This window comes from Peromyscus maniculatus, chromosome 3, assembly GCF_049852395.1.
Source record: "Peromyscus maniculatus bairdii isolate BWxNUB_F1_BW_parent chromosome 3, HU_Pman_BW_mat_3.1, whole genome shotgun sequence".
Classification (NCBI taxonomy): domain Eukaryota; kingdom Metazoa; phylum Chordata; class Mammalia; order Rodentia; family Cricetidae; genus Peromyscus; species Peromyscus maniculatus.
In genome coordinates, this window is record NC_134854.1 from 136,015,638 (window position 1) to 136,031,055 (window position 15,418).

General features: G+C 51.6%; 1 protein-coding gene across 16 annotated transcripts in view; it reads right to left on the reverse strand.

Annotated features, from left to right (window-relative positions):
• The window catches only part of Atp2b2 (ATPase plasma membrane Ca2+ transporting 2), a 327,223-nt gene that overhangs the window by 47,275 nt on the left and 264,530 nt on the right, over positions 1-15,418 (reverse strand). For 11 of the 16 annotated variants that reach the window (XM_076567616.1, XM_076567624.1, XM_076567615.1 and 8 more), the window contains 4 exons: positions 12,193-12,234; positions 11,251-11,409; positions 8,671-8,885; positions 3,467-3,709 (listed from right to left, as the gene is read on the reverse strand). In XM_076567616.1, coding sequence (XP_076423731.1) covers positions 3,467-3,709; positions 8,671-8,885; positions 11,251-11,409; positions 12,193-12,234 — 659 coding nt within the window. The remainder of the gene's footprint in view (positions 1-3,466; positions 3,710-8,670; positions 8,886-11,250; positions 11,410-12,192; positions 12,235-15,418) is intronic. The other 5 variants (XM_076567620.1, XM_076567626.1, XM_076567627.1 and 2 more) reach the window with 1 other exon arrangement.

Genomic DNA, 15,418 nt, shown 5'->3' on the forward strand with positions numbered 1-15,418 from the left:
TAGGGAATGGTTCGAAGCCAGGCCAGCACAGGCATCTAACAACTTCCCTCCTTATACCACCAGATCCTAGGCTAAGGGATGTTATCCACAGCAAAGAGAGCTGCATGCCAGAGCATTTTCAGAAAGACCCAGAAAGACAGGCCCAGGAGCCCTAAGGTGGCAAGTTTTGAGACACAGCAAGGGAATCTGTTGCCCGAGAAGTGAGTGACCTCCTGACTCAGGTTACAGGTCCTGGGGCCTGGCAAGGATGAAGGTATTCTAAAGGGACACATGTGTGCCTCCCTTTGGCTTATCAGACTCCTGAAGTAACAGGTGCCGAGAACCTGGCAGTTTCCCCAGGAATCTTAGACTGTGAGAAGGAAAAAGGCTGAAGACTGGTGCTAGCCAGAGGGGAGCTAGTCTCCTGAAGGAGATCTCACATGGTTCTGACTTGTCAGACCATCTTGCAGGACAGACTGGAGCCCAGACAATGACGGGTCAGTGATGGGTGGGACCGCACCCTGACCAGGGCGGTTTAGTTATGAATACCCCTTGCCTTCTGTTTAAACAGACCTCATGTCAGGACTTGGGGGAAGAGCAGGTCTCTAGACCTTTTCGTTCCTCTTACTGACGGGGCTACATTGGGTAAACCTTCCTTTTCCTGCTTTCCTCTATTAATTTTGTCTTTCACTGGACTACCGAGGATGACTGGCCAAGCCTGGCTTGTAAGGAGGCTGTCAGTGCCCAGGCTCTGACCCTACCTAACTCTAGTTAACATGGCTCCTCCCCAGCCTCCCCAGCTGCACCCTCACCTTGGGCAGACAGTTGACCTCTGACCTTGATGCCGCCTAGACACAGCTTCAGCCCATCTGAAGACGCCACCCGAGTTTCCTGCCAGCCTCCAAAGTGCAGCTCCATGGAGACTTCCCACTGTGCAGCCCTCTAGACAGACCCCAAGAACTCCCTCTGACTGTAAAGGACTCATAGGCATCTCAATCCAAGCCCTCCCCGTGGGGCTGTGCCTGAATGGCCACCCCCGCCACCCTGCTCTGGAACTGCCTGCTCCTCTCTGCCAAATCTGCAGGACAAAATCATCAACAGTGTCTCGGTTATTTTCGGGAAGCTTGGGAAGGATAAAGCTCTGCTGATCTCCCTTGCTTCCGAATTGGGGTAAAGAAGACAGGACTGTTGTCATTTCTGGCATCCTCCCCACAGCCCCCAGGGCTCTATCACACATGTCCTCCGACCTACTTTCCCCCTTCAGTCACTTTGCTTCCCTTAGCCTGCCGCTCAGCTGGTGGAGGGTACAGAAGCTGCCTCCTCCCCGCCTCCCCAGCCCTGGCCCCACAGTGGCTGACTCACAGGCTCCTTATAGAGCCACGCTGGTGCGTCGTTCGAGGGTTACGGCAGACAGGAGGGAAGGCCAGGACTCCTGCACATGTGGAGGGTTGCTCAGCTGCATAGAACAGCTGGGCAGCAGGGAACATCTGGACGGGAGAGGTCTGGTTCATTTATCAAGAGGCCACCAGTGCTTCTCAGCCAAGCAGGGGGCATAGGCCAGTTAGCTGAGAAAGGGAGTTACATCTCATTCAGGGGGACGTTTCTGTACTACCAGCATCCTCCGAGAGACACACCTTGTGACATTGTTCACCCTGATTCCCCAGTCTGAAACCAGGCTCTTCCCAGCACTTCCCCGTGAGAGGGGGCATCGGCCATCCGGCTAGAGCAAATCTCTTGATGTGTATATATTGACCGATACAGCATGACAAAGTGGCACAGTGGCCGTTCCTAGCTCAGGTCTCCAGAGTGCCAGCACAGCCTCTGTTCTCTTAGAACTCGCTTGTCTCCCTGTGGACTCGCCCAGACAGACTAGCCTGGCAGAGGAGGCGACAGCCTGCGGAGCAGACCCGAACCAGCCTGGACCTGGTGCTGCCCCTCCCCCATCAGCACAGCAGTCCACCTGACTGAGAGGCAGGAGGGAGGCCAGGAGAGGTGGGATGGGGCCCAGCTTGAATGTATCCACCCACAGGGCACTGGTCATGGACTCCCACTGAGGTCCGCAGATGCTCAAGACCCTCTCTGATAAAATGGCGCCGTAGAATCCATGCATAGCCCACTTCAATTCATCTCTTGATGGCTTAGACCCAACGCAATGTAAATGCTAAAATTTTTCTGCATTGTCCGGGAGTAAGGCAAGGCACACAGCCAGCAAATCGTCAATGTCCATGCAACTCAGTACTGGACTGTCTGGTTATGCATACCCTCTACACAACAAACCCCGTGTCAGGACCCTGAGGATGGACTTGGGGTGAAGTTTCTAGACCTCTTTGTTCTTCCTAATGTGACCGCACAGAATGAAGCTCCCCGTTTGCTGCTTTTCTCTGTTTGTCTTCAACTGGACTACTGGGGACAAGATGCAAATGTGCCTTGTAAGGGAGGTTGTCAAGGCCCAGGCTCTCATGTACGTGTTTGTGTGTCTGTGCGTTGGTTTCTGTGTGTGGACGTGAGCACATGAGTGCAGATGTGCACACACATATGGGTGCAGATGTGCACACACATATGGGTGACAGCTGGGGGACGTCAGGCATTTTCCTCCGGAGCCTTCCAGCCTGCTGCTTGTTCATAGGCTAGGCTAGCCAGCCACTGAGCCCCAGAGGTCCACTTACATCCAGTTCTCCAGTGCTGGGGTTGGGAGCGTGCTCACATACACCCAGCCCAGGTATGCTAGGACCCACATGAGGAGGTCAGAGGCCAACTCTGTTCATGGGGACTCGATTCTCTCCTTTTACCATGAGTCCTGGAGATTGAACACTGCTGGTTGGACCTAGCAGCAAGCCCCCCTTCAGCTCAATGAGCCACCTAACTGGTCCCTATGCCTGGCTTTTTAAAAGTGAGTCTGAGTATTGAACTCAGGTCCTTGTGTTTGCAAGGCAGTCGCTCGACCTGTGCTGGTTCCCCAGTCCTCTTCTGCGTATTTCCGAGCCAGTGTTGATTGAATCAGTGGGGGCCTGGAGTGTGTCCACACAGAATGCCTACTGTATACAGCTGCTCTGAGCTCTGACTTGGAGTAGTTGGATGTGTGGCAAAAGCTAACCAATTATGGCTCGATGTGGTGGCACATGCCTTTAATCCTAGCACTCAGGAAGCAGAGGCAGGTGAATCTCCAAGTCCCAGGCTAGAGCTACAGAGTGAAACCTTGTCTTGAAAAAAAAGTGTTTATTTAAAATATGTGTGTGTGTGTGTGTGTGTGTGTGTGTGTGTGTGTGTGTGTGTGTGTGTTGGGGGGGGTCAATGGCAGGAATTAAAAATAAATATCTGAATCACAGCAATCACCAGTCGTAACTAGCAGTGATAGTTTCTTTTGGTTTCACAAACATTGCAGCCATGTTAGTAGAAAGTTAAGAGCCGAGCTGCCCATTTTGTGAGCCTCAGACTCAGCAGCTGAATCAGCTGCTCCACTATGGAGGATGCTCCCACGCTCGCTTACCAGGATCTTGGTGGTGTAGGCGCTATTGATGGCGATGGCGTTGACCAGCAGCTCCATGGTTTTGGCATTGATGGAGCTGGGATCAGGGATCTCCTTGTAGTGGACATCGCCGACGTAGGCCTGTACCACGGTCATGCGGTTGGTGGTCAGCGTGCCCGTCTTGTCTGAGCAGATGGCTGTGGCGTTGCCCATGGTCTCACAGGCATCCAGGTGGCGGACCAAGTTGTTGTCCTTCATCATTTTCTAGAGAATGGGTAAGAAAGGGAAACTGAGGAAGAGAGGATGCTGTGAATTTCCTGGGCCCCAGCCTCCCCTTAACCTTCTGCACACGTAAGTAACCTCCAGGCTTCTTTTTATTAATCATTTGGACTATTTAAAATTTGATAATTGAATTTATTAATTTTTATCACAGAAGTCACTGACATCTGCTTTGGGAATAAGGTCCCATGCAGCACAGGCTGGCCTGGAACTAGCAATCCAGCCAAGGATAACCTTGAACTCATGATCTTCCCATCTCTGTCTCCCAAGGCTGGGATTACAGGTGTGCTCAACCACACCCTGCTTCATCTATATTCTTTTTTTTTGTGTGTGTGTGTGTTTTTTCTTTCTTTTTTTTGAGACAGGGTTTCTCTGTGTAACTCTGGCTGTCCTGGAACTCTGTAGATCAGGCTGCCCTTGATCCACCTGCCTCTGCTTCCTGAGTGCTGGGATTAAAGGTGTGTGCTACCACCCCCTGGCCATCTATAGTCTTAAAAATTTTTTCCTTTTAGATTTATTTAGTTTATGTGTATGAGTGTTTGCCTGCACAAATATATGTGCATCATGTATGTGCCTAATGCCCACAGAGGTCAGAAGAGGGCATCAGAACCCCTAGGACTGGAATTACAGATGGTTGTAACTACCATGTGGGTACCCGGGTCCTCTGGAAGAGCAACAAGTGCTCTTAACCTCCAAGCCACTTCTCCAGCCTCCTCACCTTCATTCTTTACAGAAAAAAAGAGTAGGAAATTTTAAAAATGAAGGCTGGGGCATCACTGGTTATTCCTATTAATGTAAGTAACTGCTCCTCATTTGGTTCTGAATTTCTCAAATGCTTTCCTGGTGCCTGGTGAGAGACCCATCAATTTCACCCTAAGTGGATACATTTAGGATGCATTTGTGCTTACAGATAGAGTAAAGTATCTGTAAAAATAGGAAAACAATAATGTCACTATGCACATGCCTTTAATCCCAGCACTCAGGAGGGAGAGGCAGGCAGATCTCTGTGAGTTCAAGGCCAGCCTGATCTACAGCGTGAGATCCAGGACAGGCACCAAAACTACACAGAGAAACCCTGTCTAGGAAAACAAAAACAACAATAATGTCACTATCACAAGGTGATAGAATTGTAGAACAGTGTTGGCTCCCTCGAGTCTATAAATCACCTTTTCTATAATGGACATTTATCATAGCATGCATAATAAGAACTACATGTGTGTGTGCACACACATATGTGTATGTGTGAGACGGTCAAAGGAGCATGTTTAGTGTTCTCCACGGTGGCTTTCTGCCTTATCCACTTGAGACAGTCTCTCACTGAACCTGGGGCTCTTTGCATGTTGGCGAGTCTGACTGGCCAGTCAGTCCCAGCCACCACCCTGTCTCTGCCAGCCCAAAGCCCTGCGGACACAGACACACACAGCCAGACCCAGCTTTTTACACAGGTACTGAGAGTCTGAACTCAGGTCTGCAGGCTCACACAGTAAACACTTACACACTGTGCCATCTCCCTAGCCCCCAATAAACACACACACACACACACACACACACACACAATGTATACAGAAGAAAATGCACGTAGGTTACTACCTATAACACGGTTCATTTATCAACATCCTTTCTCTTTAAATTTATAGCACTACCCAAATGGACCTAGTAATATTTGTTTCCCTCTGTGGACCTTTCTTTCTGATCCAGTTCTATATCCCTAACTTCTCCCTAGATTCTCCCACAAGTAATGGAAATGACATAATTCTCAGGCAGGCCCTGCTGACCTGCTGACCCCATGTGGCAAGGAGAGTTTGTGAAGTTACCAGCGGCAAAATCAAGTGGAGTCTGTGCCTAGGGATTTGATTTCATTCATTCCTGTTCCCCACAGTAACTCGTCATGATGAGGTTAAAAGGAGTGAAATTGGATGATTTAAATAGGGATTTCTTTTACTGAAAATGAATATTGGTAGGACAAAATGCTACTGTTTCCCATTCTTATAACTTGTGATAATAGCACCAGTAAGTGTACAGTGAGTGTCTGATCGATGGCAATCTGAGTTTGTAACATGCTTTACAGTCTATTTTCTCGTGCTGTTCTATAAGGTTCCTGGGAGACCTGGGAGGAGGCTGGAAATCCACTTCCAGCTTCTCCTGACCCCCCAGCTCTTCCTGACCTCCCAGCTCCTCCTGACCTGGCAGTCTACTTCATTCCATCACATTCCAGTGCACCTGTCCTCACTGAAGGAGCCTTGGCTCTTTGCTTTAAGAATCTCTTGTTGGAAGCCAGATACAGCAGCACATTCCAGCACTTGGGAGACAGAGGCAGGGGCGATGCTGTAAGTACAAGGCCACCCTGGGCTGCACAGTGAAACCCCATGACAAACAAAACAAAACCCAAAACAAAATGCACAGAAATCTCTCATCAGGTTGTCCAACATGGTAGCTGCTGAGGGGTGAGGACACTTGAAATGTGGCCCGAAGCATACAAAATATTCTGGATTTAAAAACATTATGAAAATAGATGTACAAAGGAAGCATTTCTTTTGTGATGATTACATGTTGGACTGTTGATAATTTGGACATAAGTTTGAGTAAATTTCTTTTATTTATTTATTTATTTATTTATTTATTTATTTATTTATTTATTTATTTATTTATTTATTTTTTTGGTTTTTTGAGACAGGGTTTCTCTGTGTAGTTTTGGTGCCTGTCCTCACTCCTTAGACCAGGCTGGACTCAAACTCAGAGATCCGCCTTGCTCTGCCTCCTGAGTGCTGGGATTAAAGGTGTGTGCCACTGCTGCCCGGCTTAAATTTGTATTATTAAGGTTAATGCTACTGGGCTTTTTTTTCTTTTTTCTTTTTGAGACAGGGTCTCATGTATTTCAGGCTGATCTTGGACTTCTAAACCTCCTGCTTCGCTTCGCAATCGTTGGGATCACAGGTGTACATTACTGTGCCTGGTTTATGTGATGCTGGGGATCAAATCCAGAGCCACATGTGTGCTAGGCAAGTGCTCTATCACTGAGCTCCATCCCTAGTCACTTTTTTTTTTTCTGCTTTTTCGAGACAGGGTTTCTCTGTGTAGCTTTGCGCCTTTCCTGGAACTCACTCTGTAGCCCAGGCTGGCCTCGAACTCACGGAGATCCGCCTGGCTCTGCCTCCCGAGTGCTGGGATTAAAGGCCTGCGCCACCACTGCCCAGCCCCCCAGTCACATTTATACCCCTTTCATATGTATATTTGTCTATTCAGGTGCATGTGGAGGCTAGTGATCGACACTGGGGTATCCTGTCTGTCTTATTTTGTGAGACAGGATTTCCCACTGAACCTGGAGCTGGCCATATCAGCTATGTTGGCTGGCCAGCACGCCCCTTCAAGATCTGTCTGTGTGGGTTCCCCCAGGGCTGGGGGTCACAGGTTCATGCTAGCAGGCCTGACTGTTATGTGGGTGCAGGGATCTGACCTTGGGTTTTCACACTTGGCACAGCAAGCACTTTCCATGTCGAGACAGTGCCCCAGCTCTGACTTTAAAAAGGCAGTTACCGGGACGTTTAAAATGATGTGCCTGGACTGCGTGGTGCTCCTGTCAAGAGGTGCTAACCCAAGAGCTTGCTGTTGTGCTCTTGATGGTGGCCCCAGGGGCAAGCTCAAAGGGGGAGATGGTAGCCTCACTGTTCATCATGTGGTTTTGACAGTCACAGGCCAGAGAGAAAAACTTCAGAAGATGCTCAGGCCTAAAACTGTCTGCTCATGATGCCCCCAAACCAGCTCTACCAAGCTTCACAGAGTCCCCGAGCTCAGCGGTGCGGCACTGGGAACCATGCAACAGTTTCCCTTGCCAGGCGCTGGGCCCTTGAGGGGCACTGTGCTGTCACCTGTTTGGGCTTTGGTTTGTGGGAGGGGGTTTCTCTGAGAACTGCAGGAGAGGGAGCTGATAAGGGCTGTATCCCTTACACGGAGCTGCCACTCGCTGGCACTTGCAGGGAGATCGCTCTCTATATGAAATTACATCGCAGAGCGCCGTCCAAATTCCGGCTTGGAAACTGACGCTCGCCTTGCCCTCGGGCTGAGCTGCCAATGTCTCAGAGCAAAAGCCTTCTCAGCAACATCTTGGTGTTGGGACCCTGGGAAAAGGGAGTCCAACAAGTCCCTGCCCAACAAGATGGGGGAAATCCCAAGGAAAAGGAAGGGGCACGGGCAGACGGGACAATCTGGTAGTGGCACTGGGGGCCTGGTTTGTGGCACGTGGGCTCTCTGGTGGCCACTGCTTCAGCAGGTACATGGGCGCTTAGGGAAAGCCCCAGACTCCCACTTGGCCAGCAAACATCCAGGTGATGCCTTGCTTGGCTGCTTGTAAAGCCTCCTGTGTTTCCGGCAACCCCTGCCTGAGGGGTAGGGGCTTCCTGTGTGACTTCGCTCGACTTTTCCACGTCTTAGGGCATGACCTGTTTGGTTTGGTGGAAAGGGGCCGTGTTCTGGCTTGCCCAGTCACGGCTGCATTTGACGGTTTGCAGTGCTGTGGCCTTGGGCTTGCCAGTGAAGTCATTTGTCACCGAGCCACATCGCAGCCCCATTTTATGTTGTAAGTCTGAGTTGGTTGTCCATACGGATCAGGACAGTTTGTATTAAGTATGGATTTTTGCCTTCTTTTTTGAGGAAAATTCTGAAGGTCTGGCCAGCCTGGGTTGCATCCCCAAAAAGCCATGCTTGGCTGGGCTGAATAATGGGGGCCCCTGTGGGGGCCTGAATAATGGGGGCCTGCCTAACTCTTGGTTTGCATTATGCTTCTGAAGGTGTCTGAGTTTGGGGGACCTGCCCACATACTCTCTCCAAGTCCTTGTTGCAGTCACACACTTCTTAGCTCCTCTTTGAGGTCTAGCTGCGCCCTCCCTGGCTCCCTGACAGAGCCCCAGCTGGGTCTGCCTCAGCCACCCAACACTGCTCCCCTTTCTTACCTTCACGGAATAGGCCAGCGAGATGGTGACAGCCAGAGGGAGACCCTCAGGCACGGCGACCACCAGCACCGTCACCCCGATGATGAAGAACTTGACGAAGTACTGGACGTAGACAGGTGTGCACTCTGTCAGCCATGGCTTCTTGTTGACCACGAAGGTGTCCACGGTGAAGTAGAGCACCAGGATGATTACTGTGATGGCTGACATCACCAGGCCTGTGACATGAGGACACGTGCTCAGAGGGCTCCGGGGGAGGGGTGAGGTGGGCACTAAACCCCTTCTGGAGGCCTCTGGGGCAGACCTCAGCTCATCTCCTAGTCGTAATTCCTTGCTTTGTGGCCGAGAGCAAGTCCTTGAGCCTCAAGGAGCCTCAGTTGCCCCTTCGGTATGGGGCACGGGGGGCTGATTTCCTGCCTGTAGTTTTGTAAAGCTCACGTGGAAATGCAGGTAAAATAAAGTGCCGAGCTTGGTGCCCACATGACATTCAGCCTCACTACGAACATGTGTCAAGGGAACACATGAGTGTACCAACAAAAGCCACCTGGCTACAACTGTCACACAAGAATGAGGTAAGGTTGGACTCTTCCTCGTTCGCTCCACAGACGCCTTCGAACATCTGTGGTAAGCCAGGTGCACGGTGCTTCCTCTTCTAGGACACAGAGACTGGGCAGTAACAAGTGCAGACACCCTGCCCAGGCAGAGGCAGGCAAGGAACCAATAGAGAAATACATAGCAAGAGTGTCGGGATTATAGGTGTGTGTGTGTGTGTGTGTGTGTGTGTGTGTGTGTGTGTGTGTGTGTGCCAGTGCCACCATGCTTGGCTATAGTAAAGTCATTATAGACATGGGTTGATGCTGTGAAGAAAGATACCAGGAAGATGTGGCTGAAGAGGATGGTGTGCTACAGAGTGGCTGCTGCAGCCAGCATGACCAGGGATGGTGTTTTGGAGGACGTGGTATTCCAGGAGACATCAGGATATGGTGGTCTTGGGGAGAGTGTCCAGGTGGAGGGAAAAGATGGCCATTGTTTAGATGAGCAAACAGAGGCTCAGATAGGGGAAGTGACTAGCTGACGGCCACAGACTAGGGTAATGCTGTAGCTGAAGAGATACACTTGATCCTTGGGGTCCCCCCCATCAGATCAGTGTGCCTTTCTCTGACCTGCTGCAGATACCACACACGTGCTGTGGGGACTGTGCCTACTTGCTTTTGTCTGATGGAGGAGGGCTGATGGTAAGGGCCTGTGGGTGCAACTACCCCACACGGATGCCAATGACCCCCTGGCTGGTGTACGGGTTTCAAGCTCAGGCAACTCTGCATGGTGGGTGTGCTCTGTCATGTAGCTTGTGGTCTAGGGGTCCCATGGGTGAAGCAAAGCCTAGGAATTCTGCACAGATCTCAGGATCCTCTGGCTTTCCACCCTCTCTGATATGCCTTTCTTACTCAGCAGACTCAGCATGGAAAACCCATCCATAAATCCATGGCCACCAGGGGTTCATCCCTAGAGGGATGTGGTGGGAGGCTGGGAGCGCAGGATGCTTGGCTGCCAACTTTATCCCTGGCAGGATGGCGTGAGTGGAGACTGAGGTCTTCAGAGGCCAGGAGGTTGTCATCATTTAGTTTCTTGGTCCCTTAGTGTCACACGCTACTGTGGAGTCACCTGCCTGTGACAGCCATGGCAGGGAAGGAGGAAATCCCTGGGCCCATATCTCCCCACCCCAGCTCCAGCTGCAGAGCATCAGAGCCCAGCTTTATCCTTGCCTGACAGCGGCAGGGGCGGGAAGCCAAGCTCCCGGCAGCCAAGAGAGCTGTCACCGGGTTTAAATATAGACCACTGAGCCTATAATTTGCATCTGTCCCCTGCTGTGCTGTCTATAATTAGAAATGGAGACAGCCACAGAGGCCTCAGGAACCAGGTGGGAGGCCTTGCCATTCATACATCCTCAGCACAAGGGGAGGTCAAGGCTGTGCGGCAGGGCTGGCGCTCACCTTGCAGCTGCGCTTGGCTTCCCGGGGCCAGGAGACTGGCTATCACCTGCAGCTAACATCTCAGTTGGAGAACCTGGGCTGCTCTTTGGGGGCTCAGACAAGTCCTTCTGCATGGACTCCTGGCTCTGCAGTTAACCCTTTCAGTCCAGTTCTGCACTCTGGCTAGGGTGGTCGTTATCAAGCCCAAACCCATTCTGGTTCTCCCTTGCTGTTACCTCTTCCTGTCCTCAGGCTAAAGTCTTTGTTGTCTGCAATGCAAGGGCCTACAGGGTCTGTCTGACGCTGTGTAAGTTACAAGGCTAGGCCCCCTGTCTACACAGTCACCTTTAGTTCTCAAAATATCCTGTCATACGAGGACAAGAATGATCCCCATTCACAGAGGAGAAGGCAGGGACTCAAAGCTGGGGGAAGCTGCCTGCCCAGATCCTCAGAGCCGCGGCTGTGGCAGTTTGATGATGGAGCAGGGCTTCTTATATCTGGAGCAGGGCAGGCCTCGAGGACCACTGGGATCACGAGTCTTCTTTTACAGGTGGGGTGAAGGAGGGCAGAGCTGGGGTAGGGCTTGGCAAGGAGGCGCCTGCGGTGAACTCACCCGCCTTGCCGATCTGCACAGCCAGCTTGGTGAGCTTGCCCTGAAGCACCGACTTCTCCTTCTTGTGCATGTTGGCTTTCTTCTTGTCATCCGCGTCGCCGCCCTCGGCACTCTTCAGGGGCTGCATCTCCATAGCAGCTGCCCCGTCCTGCTGCTTGGCTGTAGGGGCAGAGCACGAACGTGCACACAGACACACACATGCAGGTCAGCCTACAGGCCGGGATCCTTAGCACCCACCCTGCCTGCCCAGGAGAGATGCTGAGTGCCCCGTCTGGGCCCTTCATGGCTGGCAAAGAAGCCTCGGATGGGACTTGCCCCTTCCAGCTGCAGTCTCCGGGTCCCGGGAGTACCTGGGACCTGGGATCAGAGACATATTTGGGACTTTACAGGACAGGACTCTACCCTGGATTCCCAGCAGGACAGGGCTGAGCCAAGCTCATAGACCCTACCCTAAATGGGCCCTTGGCCCTCTCACAATCAGACAGAAAGAGAAAGGCTCCCCCCCTGGGTGTTCTTGAGGCCACGTTGTTGGGATGCTAGGGAGCTAGAATTGGAAGGACACAGAGCATGGCCTAAAATACAAAGTAAGGTGTCCTGGGTACAAATGCCAAGCCCTCATGTCCAGCCAAGGGATCCTCTTCAGTGTGGGATGGACAGAAGGACCTGTAACTCTTCTGGGCAGAGGCGCAGCCAAGCCACCTGTAAGAGTCGCTAAGAGGCAACTTCCAGACCCCAGCTGGTGGGTAGGCTTGGGGGACCCTGGCCCTGGTGCACCCCATCACCTCACTCTCACACCTGTTTATCTTCCCCAGTATCATGAGAATCACAACCACACCCCCAAAGATGCCAGAGCTCCCCACGGGTGTGCGTGCGTGCGTTCGCCCCCTGTCCCCAGTGAGTCCCTGTCTCTGTGTGACTCAAGCGCCCCATGGCTGCGGTTACCTTTGCTCTGGCTGCTGTCGGCACTGCCATCCTGCATTTTACCTACACAACAGAGAATGTCAACAGACAACAGGCGGCACAGGTCATCACAGGGACACAACAGGCCACAGACACTCATGTCACAGACGGGAAGGGCCAAGCTGCCCAGGGATGCTGAGGAGGCCTGGAACGAAGGCCAGCCTGGCTGTCCTGTTAGCCACAGGGGCTGCGGGGCCAGAAGGTTCTGGATTGTCTTTGGGGCTGGATGTGGGTGGGGGAGTGTTTCTGTTGGGACACCTTTGGCCCTGAGTGTTTTAGAGGTGAAAGCTGGAAGCAGAGGGAGGCTCCCAGACTTCCAGACTGAGCCTGGCGGGATGCTCATGGCTGAAAGGAGGAGAAGAGAAATTTTCAACTCCTTCCTCCCTGCCTCCGTTCCTTCTCTCCTCCCTCCCTTCCCTTTGTGGTTCTGAGGATTTGAACCTAAGGCTTTGTGTATACCTGGCAGGTACTCCACCACTGCGATCTACCCCCAGCCCTTTATGTTTTATTTTTGAGACACTTGCTAAGTGTCTTAGGCTGGCCTGAAATTCATAACCCTCCTGCCTCACCCTCTAGCTACATCACTTTTATTTTCCCAAAAACAAGGAGAGAGAGAGAGAGAGAGAGAGAGAGAGAGAGAGAGAGAGAGAGAGAAAGAGAGAGATCAATGATCAGTCTTGTAGAAAGGAGAAGAATGGAGAGGGATGTAGGTCAACACATCCCTTATTTTGGACTGGGCAGGGAGAACGATTCTTTCTCCTAATCTCTCGGAAGGATGTGATGTTGAACACCTAGGTTACCCATGCCTAAAGTCCCGTAGTGTTTACAGGACCGAAGGTGAGGAGGGTCCCCAGCAATGGCCACTGACGGTTCCCCCGGGTGTCTGAAGGTCTGTGGGAAACGTCTTGGTCCTAGGGGGAAGCCGCTAGCCCCTGGAAGAGATTTTAAGGAATCGTTCCAGCTTCATGGACAGCCCAACAAGAGCCAGAGGCTCCAGCGGGTGCTACCGTCTATGCTGGGGCCTGATGCTGCCAGGTGTGGGGGAAGGGCTGGGTGTGGGGCTTTTTACCTGCCACCAGTGCTGCCTGGGGACCCTTGTCACAGCCTGGGCCACTGTGGGCAGCCGGGGTGGAGGCTGCTGGTTCTTGCCCGGGACACTTGCTTTCAGCTGTGCTTTTCTGTCCACTAGGCCTGTGCCACCCACTGAAACTGTTCCTATAGCTCTGGTCCCTCAGGAGGGGTGGAAGAAGGCTGTCTAGCTATGGCATCTGCTGCCAAGGCCACCAGGCTCTGAGTTCACAAGGCCTCCATGCTTTCATCTAGACCAGTGGTTCTCAACTTTTCTAAGGCTGCGGCCCATTAATAATACAGTTCCTCATGTTGTGGTGACCCTCAACCATAAGATTGTTTTCATTGCTACTTCATAACCAAAATTTCGCTACTGTTATGGATCATAATGTAAATATCTGATGCAACCCTCAAAGGGGTCACGACCCACAGGCCGAGAAACGCCGATCTAGTGCTTGTCACTGTTTATTCTGAGAAGGCTGCTTGTGTTGGATTCCCATCTACTGAGGAGAAACTGAGGCTCCAAGAGGGAGGTAGCTGCTTAGGCAGAGAGCTTGCCTTGGAGTGTGAATGTTTCCATTCTGCTATTCTCATTGCCAAGACTCCTCTGAGCCCAGGACAGGGGGCTCACGGTGGCACTGTGAGGGGTTCCTAAGAATCTTGTCTTCACAATGACCAGCTGTGGCTTTGCCTCTCGAAGCCTGTTTCTACTTTAGCACAGTGGGGTGATGTATCCAAACCCCGAGAGCACCTGGGGACTTACATTCTTAACAACCACTTCCACAGGCCAGCCTTCAGCTGACTGAAGACATTTCTGCAAGTATCATCTCTTGTCAGGCCCTGCAAGATCAGGTGGGAGGGACTGTCAGCCTTGCCATTTTATAGACGAGAAAACTGAGGCCGAGGGATGTCCAGAGGCAGCTTATCCTCACACAACACCTCCAGAATAACCCTGGAGCTTTGAAATTAGCTTGCTGCCATCACTGTGGACGCTTGATGGGTGGCTCAGATCCCAGCTCACTAATTGTCATCCATAACTCACAGCAGAGGGCCAGTATCCACCCTGGGGTTTGAAGATAAAGACCCTTTTTGTTCTGTTGTAAAATGTATTCCTTTGGATTAAAAACAATAGGAGAGAAAACTTTTTTTTTAAGAGAAAAGAATAATGGGTAACAATTATTTTTTGCTTCTCATAATAATTTCACTAACTAGGCTAAGGGGTGCCAAAGGACCCGGCTTCCAGAAGCACCTTTAGAATGCTGGAAAGGCTTGTTTTGCCTCATATTATCAGATGTCCTAGCTGCTGCGTGTACCCATTAAGCCCAGCAATTCTCTTTTATTGCCATAGCGATTACACGACCAGACAAATAATCAGCAATGTACATGCTGGGGGGAGGGAGCTGTATCTGGGCTTCACCGCAGATGGCCTGGTTTGTTAGAAGCAAGGGACTTATTTGAGCCTCTTATTAAACTGGTGCCCACCTGGCCCTGCATTGTATTGCAGCAGCCAGCCCGTCACCACACGGGACCTGGAAGATGGGCCCAAGGATGAGAGAGGGGACCCAGGACAGGGGGCGAGTGGGGGTCTCAGAGACTCTGCTCTGTGTATATTCTAGATGAACCCATATTGAACTTGGAAGATCCCTGGACAGGTGATGATAAAGAAGCTTTGGTGGGGACAGGTCACAGGCCAGGAGACCTTGGAAAGGTTACTTCTCTTCCCTTCTCTGTGAAATGGGCTCACAGTAACCAAAGAGATGTTTAGGAAAAGCACCTGCTGAGGGCTGTGAAGAGGCCAGGAAGCCACGGGGATCCGCCATCTGCCTTGATTGACAGTGAGATGTGTGTGAGTGTAAAAGAAAATGAGATATAAACAGTGGCGGGGATCCCTCCAGATGAGTGGACACCCCACCTTTCAGATGTGGACTTGGGGGGAGTCACAGCTAGGGGGCAGCCACTGCCACCATTGTTATTGTTTTCTTTCCTGTATCACCAAGGTTCGGCTCGGAGAAAGGAGGTGAGATGATAACTCGCTCCCTCTCATTGCCCCGGCTGCAGCCACCAGATCTCCACGCTTGCTGCTGGAGTCTGAACAGAACTACAGCTCACATTCCCATTTGTTGGCCTGGAGTGGGGTCTG